This window comes from Phoxinus phoxinus (genome assembly GCF_949152265.1).
Source record: "Phoxinus phoxinus genome assembly, chromosome: 11".
Classification (NCBI taxonomy): Eukaryota; Metazoa; Chordata; class Actinopteri; order Cypriniformes; family Leuciscidae; genus Phoxinus; species Phoxinus phoxinus.
The window spans coordinates 6,958,817-6,969,288 of NC_136886.1; the positions used below are offsets into that span (position 1 = coordinate 6,958,817).

The 10,472-nt window shown below is 37.7% G+C and overlaps 1 protein-coding gene across 4 annotated transcripts in view; it reads left to right on the forward strand.

The window, feature by feature from the left end:
- The window catches only part of igfn1.1 (immunoglobulin like and fibronectin type III domain containing 1, tandem duplicate 1), a 33,615-nt gene extending 24,009 nt beyond the window's left edge, over positions 1 to 9,606 (forward strand). For all 4 annotated transcript variants that reach the window (XM_079627269.1, XM_079627271.1, XM_079627270.1 and 1 more), the window contains 12 exons: positions 563 to 684; positions 1,219 to 1,363; positions 1,463 to 1,756; positions 1,883 to 2,179; positions 2,281 to 2,460; positions 2,542 to 2,670; positions 2,934 to 3,242; positions 3,349 to 3,434; positions 3,832 to 4,024; positions 4,964 to 5,260; positions 6,079 to 6,405; positions 8,695 to 9,606. In XM_079627269.1, the coding sequence (XP_079483395.1) occupies positions 563 to 684; positions 1,219 to 1,363; positions 1,463 to 1,756; positions 1,883 to 2,179; positions 2,281 to 2,460; positions 2,542 to 2,670; positions 2,934 to 3,242; positions 3,349 to 3,434; positions 3,832 to 4,024; positions 4,964 to 5,260; positions 6,079 to 6,405; positions 8,695 to 8,699 (2,384 nt within the window). In that variant the 3' untranslated portion in view covers positions 8,700 to 9,606. The remainder of the gene's footprint in view (positions 1 to 562; positions 685 to 1,218; positions 1,364 to 1,462; positions 1,757 to 1,882; positions 2,180 to 2,280; positions 2,461 to 2,541; positions 2,671 to 2,933; positions 3,243 to 3,348; positions 3,435 to 3,831; positions 4,025 to 4,963; positions 5,261 to 6,078; positions 6,406 to 8,694) is intronic.
- The last annotated feature ends 866 nt before the right edge of the window (positions 9,607 to 10,472 follow it).

Consider the following 10,472-nt stretch of genomic DNA (forward strand, 5'->3'; position numbering starts at 1 on the left):
TATTAATCGCCAAAACACTTGGCATTCTTCACACGAAAGTGACTCAATCATTTACCAGGAGATTTTAGAGCAAATTCACCACAATAACACATTCCATTTGGATGGCGTCCAGAGAATAAACAATACGAAATGGAAAAAGAACTGGAAAGTATTCTAATTGTCATTAAAAAAGCAACAATATTTGATAATACAACCAAAAGCAGAAGGTTTCAATTATTTGCCCCGTATAGTGACTGCTAATTCAGAGAATTATCTCAGCTAAACAACTTAAGAGTGATAATTATGGACTATGGGAATGAAAAGAATGACTGTACAATGCAGTTCGAAATAAGTCAGTTGAAATGTGTAGAGGCCCTTCACAAATGCTTCATAATTATCATTATCATCATAACATGGGTTCTAAGAAGATACAGATTGTAAGAAGTCAGCACAGAAGATAATAGACAATTAAAAAGAGACAATGGTCATCTGACCCCCGGATTATAATTCACACAGCAATGCAGCTCATTTATAACCATGCTTGAACAATAATCAACAAAACTTTTACACAAATCCCCTGCAGATCCTGGTGTTTACTTTTCTGCTGGGCTGGAAGACTGCAAAGCTATCGTGGGAGAGGCGGCTGAAATGGTCTGCAAACTCAGTGCTGACTGTGAGGGTGTCTGGTCCAAAGATGGTGACGAGGTATAAAGATGCCATATTATATATATGTATATGCAGTATAACATGACATATGGGGCCATGAGAACACAATTCCAAAAAAAACGCAGATGGGAGTGGAAAGTTCTGCTTATGATACAGACGACGAGCAAATTAAATAACACAGACCCAGCCATATCGTTTCCATAATGACCAACGAAATCTACCAAGAGCAGCGCCAATTAGCCTCTGTTTTAAGACATGCTTTTTTTTGTCCCGTTAAATAATGGTGCAAATACCAGTAAATTGACTAGTGCAAACCTTGCATGATTCATTTAAATATTCTCCTTCCATAAATTTTGCGTCTGAAAGGGAAAGTCCTACAAATGCATATTCAATAAGGTTGGCTGCAAAAATAACCCTGTCTATTGCTTTTCAGTGTTAATTTTTCACTGTGTGTGTCTTTAGTAAAAAAAAAATTTAATGCCAAAAGAGGTTTTGCACTGGCGCAAACTGGTAGTACATCTGGCCCTTGGTGTGTGTAAACACATATACACTGTTTTTTACTTTTCTCTGTAGATTACTGACGCCACTGAGGGTATAACCATCAGTAAAGACGGGGTCCTTCACAAACTGAAAATTGATAAAGTAACTGAAGAATTTGCTGGAAAATATCGTTTTGAGGCTGATGGGCGTAAAACCGAATGTGTGATTGCAGTTGAAGGTTTGTTTTCTAACATCTGCTAATTTGTGCTAATGCATATATGCAAATGTTATGAATTTCACGTTTACACTTACAGTATACTTCTGTTTGTGTGTTAAGATCCACCAAGATTCGATGCAAAGGAAATTGAAGAATTTTCAAAACCGATTGTGATCAAACACAATCAGAAAGCCACCTTTAAAGTTCCTTATATTGGCCGTGAGCCATGCAAAGTTCAGTGGTACAAAGATGGTGAAGAGATCATGCCAGACGCTCACTGCAAGATTGAGATTTCAGAGGGTGAAAGCCGTCTGCTTCTCACCAAATTACAGCGTAAAGACACTGGGGAAATTAAAATCAAAATCAAAAATGAGTTTGGCACAGTGGAAGCCCTTTCTAACCTAGTTGTACTTGGTAAGTAAAAAAAGCTAGCAAATTAAACAGGCTGTATTTTTAATAAGAATGTAGCACGGATTGGTAACAAGTTTATACGCCATTTTGTTCAACATATACCAAAGTTCAAGTTGTTACCTCATTTAGATAAACCTACCACCCCACTTGGACCTCTGGAGATCATTGAAGCATCTTCCAACAGCATCGAGATCAAGTGGAGACCACCAAAAGATGACGGTGGGTGCCCAATTAAACATTACATACTTGAACGCAACCAAATTGGACGCAACACATGGAAAAAAATAGGCCAGATTCCAGGTGAAGCCCACTATAAAGACACTGATGTTGACCATGGAAGGAGATACTGCTACCGAATCAGAGCCCAGAGTGATGAAGGCACCAGTGAACTGATGGAAACAGAGGATGTGCAGGCTGGCACTAAAGGTGACTTACTAAAAAAAAATCTCTGAGGAACTTCTGTACTTATCAGTCACCATCCAGACTATTTCAGAAGGTCAAAACCTGTCAACTGTCTTTCTTTCTAGCATATCCTGGTCAGCCATCTTCTCCTAAAGTAGCCAGTGCCTTCAAAGACTGCATCAACCTGACATGGGCTCCCCCGACCAACACCGGAGGAACCAATATTTTGGGTTATAATTTAGAGAAACGCAAGAAGGGCAGCAACTTGTGGGGTCAAGTCAATCCACCAGAGCAGCCAATCCCAGGTTGGTTTCTCACATTTCTACACAAGTAACTGTGAACTACTGTCTGATAGTAATGTTTAACCTGTCAATTACCCTCCACAGCAAAGAAATATGCCGTAAAAGATGTAGTTGAAGGAATGGAGTATGAATTCCGTGTGTCCGCCATCAACATATCTGGATCTGGTGAAGCAAGTCACCCCTCAGAATTTGTGTTCGCAAGAGATCCAAAAAGTAAGTAATCACCCAGGTAGCACCCATCACCCATTATCTTCAAAAAGAGAAGAGGAATTCAGCAAAAGTATGATCAAGCCTGTGCATTTTGAAAAATGACCCAAGGCGAACTTTGATATATTATATATTCGATATATTATGTCATATTATGTAAATATTATGTATATGTTACATATTATGCAAAAATTGTTGATTTAGGTCAGAATTTTTGCAATAACAAACTAATTTGAACTTAATTTGCACTTTTCTCAATATCCTATCAGAACCCCCTGGTAAAGTCATTGACCTTAAAGTCACGGACTCCACCTACAACACTTTGTCCTTGTCTTGGACTAAACCAAAAGTAGAACCCGGGGTTCAGGATGAGGCCAAGGGGTACTTTGTTGATATCAGGCCTACTGAGAACCCAGAGTGGGATCGATGCAACTCAAATGCCATCATCATGTGCACCTACACTGTAAAGGGACTGAAGTCAATGGGCATGTATTGGGTTAGAGTGGCCGCCGCCAATGAAGGTGGAGAGGGAGCGCCACAAGATCTGGACAACTACATCTTGGCTATGCCTCCTCCAGGTGAGTAGCATCAACTCGTCTATGGTCAGCAATGCAAATTGATCTACCCCTCATTTTCCATCACTGTACGGATATGTCACACCATTAATGCAATATTTTTTCTTAGTGAGACCAAGATTCACAGATGCTAAGATCAAAAGTTTCATGGTGGTCAGAGCTGGAAATTCTGCAAGAGTCAGCATCAACTTTGAGGTAATGATCAATACTAAAATCATGCTTTTAGAGACCAAACCAGGGGTGTAGCAACCTTTATCACTATATGTTACGTTTGTCATATAAGTAACTTTTTGGGAGACAATCATTATATATTGCCTGTGGTACAGTACGAAGCGAAAAAAATGTAACCGGTGTTGTGTATAATTCTGGTACAGATCCTCGTTTCCCTGATCAAAAATGTACTCTCGAGTTGCATCAGCAAATCATTAGGGACTACTTGCTGACCAATATGTAGCCTAACTAATATTCATGAGCCAGGCTATAATGTGCTCTCCCCCATACACTTTTCAGATCCTTCCAACTCCCCTCATGAAAACGATGTTTTGCTTTGGCCACATGTCTGATACATGTCCTATATTACTTTTTTTTACAGGCTTCCCCTCGGCCTGACGTCATCTGGCTTAAAGATGCTATCCCTGTGTCCAAACGTGTCACTATTAGCAATGCTGAGGGAGGCTCTCAGATCCTGATCCCATCTGCGGAGCGTAACGATACAGGAATCTATACCATCCTAGTAAAGAATATTGTGGGACAAGAGACCTTCAGTATTGAGATTAGAGTTACAGGTAAAATGGGTACCAGTGTGTATTTGATCATCTTTAAGATACCATCTTATATCATTTATACATAGTTTGTGATTTATGTGGCACAACTGTAGACAGTCTGTCACTGGTTTAAAAACAGCCCCGCCCCCGATCCACACCATTGGTCAAACCATGTTGCTATGTTGCTGGTCAGAATTCTTAAACAGATCAATGTTTTGTAAGTATTGTAGGCATATAACGCTTATACTTTTCAGGGAAATCATCATATGAATGACTTATAGTCTCTACATATTAAGCTGGGGACAGTTAAAGCTATTTTAACTCAACTAAAAAATACAAAGAGAAATGTACACTACCATTCAAACGTTTATTATGCTTGCCATTCAAAAGTTTATTATGCTCACCAAGGCTGCATTTATTTGAACAAAAATACAGTAAAAACAGTAATATTCTTTACAGTGAAAATAACTGTTTTCAGTTTTAGTGTAATAAAATGTTTTATTTATTTCTGGAGATGGCAAAGCTGAATGAATTTTCAGCATCATTACTCCAGTCTTCGGTGTCACATGATCCTTCAGTGATCATTCTAATATGATGATTTGTTACTCAAGTAACATCTCTTATTATTATGTGGAAAAGAGTCGTTCTGCTTAAAAATGTTATGGAAACTGTGATACTTTTTTCATTCTTAGATAAATAGAAAGCAATTAGAAATGTATCAAAACAATGTAAAAATCATTGCTGTCACTTTTGATCAGTTTAATGCATCCTTGCTGAATCAAAGTTTTAATTTCTTTAAAAAAAAAAATTACTCACCTCAAAAGTTTAAATGGCAGTATATATTTGTAGATAGTATAAAAAAATAAAAAAATGCTCCACCACGCTTGCTCTGTAGAGGAATGTACATCTAAATAGCCTAGATCTGCCAGTCCTGATGAACTACTGATTGTTTTGATGTAGACGAGCCAAAGCCCCCAGGTCCCATAGAGTTGGATGAGAACGTTCCGGGCACAGTGACAGTTTCCTGGGGAGCATCCCCAGATGAGAAACGTGATGATCGCCTGCATTACACAGTGACCAAGAGAGACTCCACCAAGAGGACCTGGCACACTGTAGCAGACCGTATCTTCAACAACCGTTTCACTGCCTGTAACATCATGCCAGGGAGAGAATACCAGTTCCGTGTCTACTCCAAAAATGACATTGGCCTGTCTGCCCCTTCGGAGTCACCAAAATGGCTAATCACAAGAAAGAAAGGTTTGTGATATAGTCAAACTACAAGCATTATGTATGTTCAGGCATTTTCATAAAAATAATTTATACTGATATTTATACTGAGTGCAAATCATGGTACAGTAGATACTGTTTGCCCTATATATAAATACTTTTATTTACCCATAAAGTGTAAATAAAAGTAATATGCTATGTGTACTAAAGGTAAAAAATCTGAGGTGATGTTGTATCTGACGTTGGGCGCAAAATACAGTTTAATTGAATATCTTTCAACAGCAAATTATATGGGAAGCGTTTTCTCCACCGCCAATGTGTCAATGTGTTCAAAGTAAAAAAGCAGATTTATTTTGCTACCCTAATTCTACAGGGTAACACTCTATGGTTAGTCTCATACTATCGTTTGCTTTTAGCATCTTTTCACCCCTCCTATCACAACCGTTTCAGACCTCTAACCTGTTTTTGGATTGCCACTCACCATTTTAGAACCACAATACAGTATATACGATATTTAGTCTTATGCACATAAGCACTTTAGTCTGCTACACACTACAAAAATTTTTTTTTTTGTTTCAACTTAAAAAATAAGTGTTTGTGCTGCCTTCAAATTTGAAGTTTAGTCAACTCAAATATCCAAGTTGTCACAAGTACAACTTCACATATCAAGTTGAATAAACGTACAAAATTTAAGTTGAAACATATTTTTATTTTTTTTGGTAAATGTAGATCAATGGTCTGTTTACTGTGGACACTCTGCCTGTAGCCTACATGCACTACAATGTGACCCTTCACCCACCCACTGACATGTGAAGGTCACATTAATCAAACTCCTTCATCTTTTGCAGAAAAATTCACACTGACCATCCCAGAGTCCAAGACCTGCAACTTAGAGAAGCCTCCAAGGTTTATGGTCCCCTTGAAAATCCACACAGCCCCACAAGGCTATGAGTGCTACATGAGCTGTGCCGTGAGAAGCGACCCTGCACCCCACATCACCTGGTACCGCGACAACGTCAGCCTCAACACTAACACCAACTACTTAATAACTAACACCTGTGGAGTGTGCTCCCTGCTCATTCTCAGGGTTGGACCCAAAGACACGGGAGAGTATACAATCATCGCCGAGAACCCGCTGGGAAGAGCAGAGTGCTCCACCAATCTCACAGTGAGAGGTAAGGCTCTACATAAAGACCGCCTCACTGGATGAAAGTTACACCATTAAGCACCAGAGGACAGCTGGGTTTCCCAAAGCTTCAAGTAGCCTACAATTTTAAAAGTCGTACTTTATCTCTAGGCAAGTTTCCCACTTAAGTATTATGTTGTAAGGGTTCTCATCTGTCTGTCTTGTCTTGGTTCAATGTTTCCTTGTTTGTTTTGTGCTTGAGCACATGGCTCTGTCTCTGTTTGTGTTGGCCATGTGCTCTTCCCGTCCAGCCTCCTTGTTTCCTGTGACCACACCCCCTTGTTTAAGCCCTCATTAAGTCTTCATTGTTCTGAGTGTGCTCACCTGTTCTCTGCTACTTATTTATTGGCTGAATCCGAAATCGCCCCCTAAACCCTCAATCGCTTCTCCCTATATACGTTAGTCCACTAATACAGTTCACTTGAAGGAGTGAATGAAAACGAGTGAGTGATTTCGGACAGTCGTTGAGCGCACATCAGCTGTACACTCGTTATTTGTGAGCAATGTGGAATAGAATCAGTGCACTCTATAACGTCCACTTTGGTTTTGGAAACCACTACAAATGGCTGTCCCTTCAAATAATGCCCTATTTGAGGGTATAGGGGGCAATTTCAGATTCAGCCCTTTTGCTCTCTTTCCCTCAGGTTTTGCCAGTTTGTTGTAATTTTTGCTGTGCTACCCGTGTTACGTATTGCCTCATTTGCTTTCTTGCACATTGTCAGTTGTGGATTTCGTCTTATGTCGTTCCTGTCTACATTTCCTGTTGTGTGGGTCAAGTCAAGTTGGTCTTTGTGCTTTGTTACTTGCCTTCTGTTGGATTGTGTTCACCTCCTCTCCCACCATCTCTTGTCCTGCCTGCCGTGTGGCTCAATAAACTGTTTAAACGTAATCTCCTCTCTCACTGTTCTGTGACATATTCACTCTAAAACCATATATAAATCCTCAGATCTTGTTAGCACTTTATTTTACAGTCCTGTTCCCCATGTATAGCCTAACCAAAATGTATTCAGACACCTTCTCACATTATCACAGTTTATCCGGCGTATCCGCTATAGTTTAGAAATTGGTACTAAAATATGACATGAACTCAGAGTTATCAAATCCGTTGCTATTTCACTGGTTTTGGCCATCCTTCTGTTAGACTGTTTCACAAATGAATCAGGTTGAATAGCTGTCAGCAGTGGTTAAATTTAAGTACACAATTATATAATACCAATATAGGTCAACCAATTACCAATCAATGCTTAATTTTGTTCAGTCCGTGATGTAAAAATGTCGCATTAGCAATTCAAGATTAAAGCAATTAAAGCAAAACATGGTCAGGTCAAAGTGTCTGAATAATTTTTGGTCCCAAATTTTTATTAATTTTACTGGTAGTCCTATGTATATAGAATTTTTGTGTATAATATGTCACAGTTTACTTTTGCTATCCCCACTTACATAAAGGAACTATAGTGTCCTGTATCAAAAATATCAAAAATTATATCTGGTGTAATTTTTGGTTACATACTATGTACTTATTATAGTAATTACAATAAATGGGTAAGGTACTAACCCCTAACCTACCCCTAAACCTAGCCTTAACCAATGTAGTTACTTTATATTACTTTATATTTATATTTCTTAGGCAAGTACACGTAAGTGCGAGTACTGTAAAATAAAGTGCAACCACATTTTTTTTATTTTAAAAACTGTAACTTTAATTAAAGTCTGCTTTACTAAAGCATCATTTTTAACTGCATGCATATGCATTATTGTTTAATAACTTCCAGTGCCTTGTCAAGATAATATATCTTTACATATTCAGCAGCCTTTTCAAACTATTGTCAAGTTGGCAAGACAAACTCCTGGAGATATACTCTGGTAACAACACACTTACTGTACATTGTACTACTACTAAATAACAAGAAATCTACGTACATGCTCGTTTGGGAAACAGACGTTGATCAATCCTAGTACGGAATGATCTTACATGATCTGCAACATTCTTAACCCAGCAAAACCCACTCAGAAAAATTAAAACATCGAATTGCTTCTGAATCCAATTTTACAAAACATCTTACCAATGCACCAACTATATATATGCAGTATAATGTTTCTAAATATATTTCTAAATATATCTTCAGAAACCCTAAGAATAACTTGGTTAACACTTCTATTTCAAATATTTAAGTGTTAAAAAAAAAGTAAATTCAGCAAGTTTAGACCATTTCATACATAACACCTTAGATAAACTGATTCTAACACCCTAACCATATTTTCTTTATTTGTTTTTCAGAATAAAACCACGGCGTGTGGAGGATGTCAAAACAAACATCTTTCCAATCATCATGTTGTTTTTTGGATTTTCGGCCCTACATATTTTTGAAGAAAATGTGGCTTGTGCAAACGCTATACACTGTGTGGCCTTATTAGACAAAAATGGTAGAATCAAATGCATGTGGTAAAACTACATATAGTCTTACTGTGTTTAATAGCACAAAAAGCTGAAAACATAAAGAAAAAACTCTACGTGTTGTGCTTCTTGGGTGGCTGATTCTTAATACGCCATGCTTACCTAATCCTGTTTGACAATGATTTTACTTCAGCGGTAACACTTACAATAAGGTTTATTAGTTAATATTAGTTAGTGCATTAACTAACATTATCTATGAGCAATACATTTGTTATTTGTTAATATTTGTTAATGTTAGTTAATACATATCCAGCTGTTTATTATTTGTTAATGTTAGTTCACAGTGCATTAATTAACTACTGTTAGCAAATACAACCTTTGATTTTAATAATGTATTTAGTAAATGTTGTAATTAATATTAACTAAGAATAATGCTGGGGAAGTATTGCTCACACTTCATGTTAACTAGGTAGTTAACTAATAAACCTTATTGTAAAGTGTTACCACATTAGCTTAGATTTAAGGGGGGGGGGGGGGGGGGGATTGTTCTTGTATGCTATTTTATTTATTAAATAATTTATTATTTTTGTGTATGTACCCTGCTCTTTCACACTTTCACAAAATCAATTATACTGTACTACAGTAAAAAAAAAATTTGGTGCAAAGTTTAAATTGCTCGCATTCATTTTTTTTGTCTTTTTTGCTCGTATGGAAATGCTAAAGCGCAAAAGAAGCTTTTGCAAAAAAAATGGTTTGGTGTAAATAAATAAAATATTCAGGTTCTTTGAACAATGCACTTGTGTACGGACTGTTATTATACCTGCAAAGTGACTTATCATTATAAATCCATTACTCTAGCGTATGAATTCACAAAGCACAAGGATATGATTATTAATCCATGATACTGTGGTCTTAAAATTCTCAAGAGCTGAACACATCTATCCAGAAAGAGACAAAAAGAGAGAAATATTATACAGAAGTGCCGTATGAATGCATACCGATGTCACCATAAAGTCTCACTAAAAAGTACTTAAAAGCCTGAACATGCTGTCCGCGTTATATTTGGAGCATTTTACTGCCACTACATTTTTTGAATGGCCTGACAGTGTTCGGCAAATGTAACATCAGTACGCTGCTCCTGTGGCGTAGTTATGTATGCGCTCATGTGCATATGTCAAACTTAAGAGTCACTATTTCATAATGAGTTATGACCTCTCTGTCTCTTCTGATCCATATATGGGCCATACCACCCTGGCCTGGCCATTGTAACTTTAAACTCGTATCCAACAAGCACGGGATTTTCAGACATGGCCAATTAAAAGTTAATGCAACCCATAAATCATCAAGAATCAATTATCTCCAAAACAATGGCTTTTCATCTAAAACTTCAAGCGAGAACCAACTTATTTTGTCAATATAAACTAGATTTTGTTCTTATGCCGTCTCCTATGACTCATGCAGCATTTCTTTTTTAAAGGGTACACAATTATAACGCCAAATGATACACAGTTTTTAGAATGAAATCAGCAATATCAGTTCCTGCGCATCATTCTGAGAAGCACAAGCTTACCTTTCTCACATCACGAGGACGCTGCTTCTTCCGCTGTCACTGCTGCACTGCGCGTTTGCTCCTGGAGTTTCTTTTTCAGTGGATAGTTAAT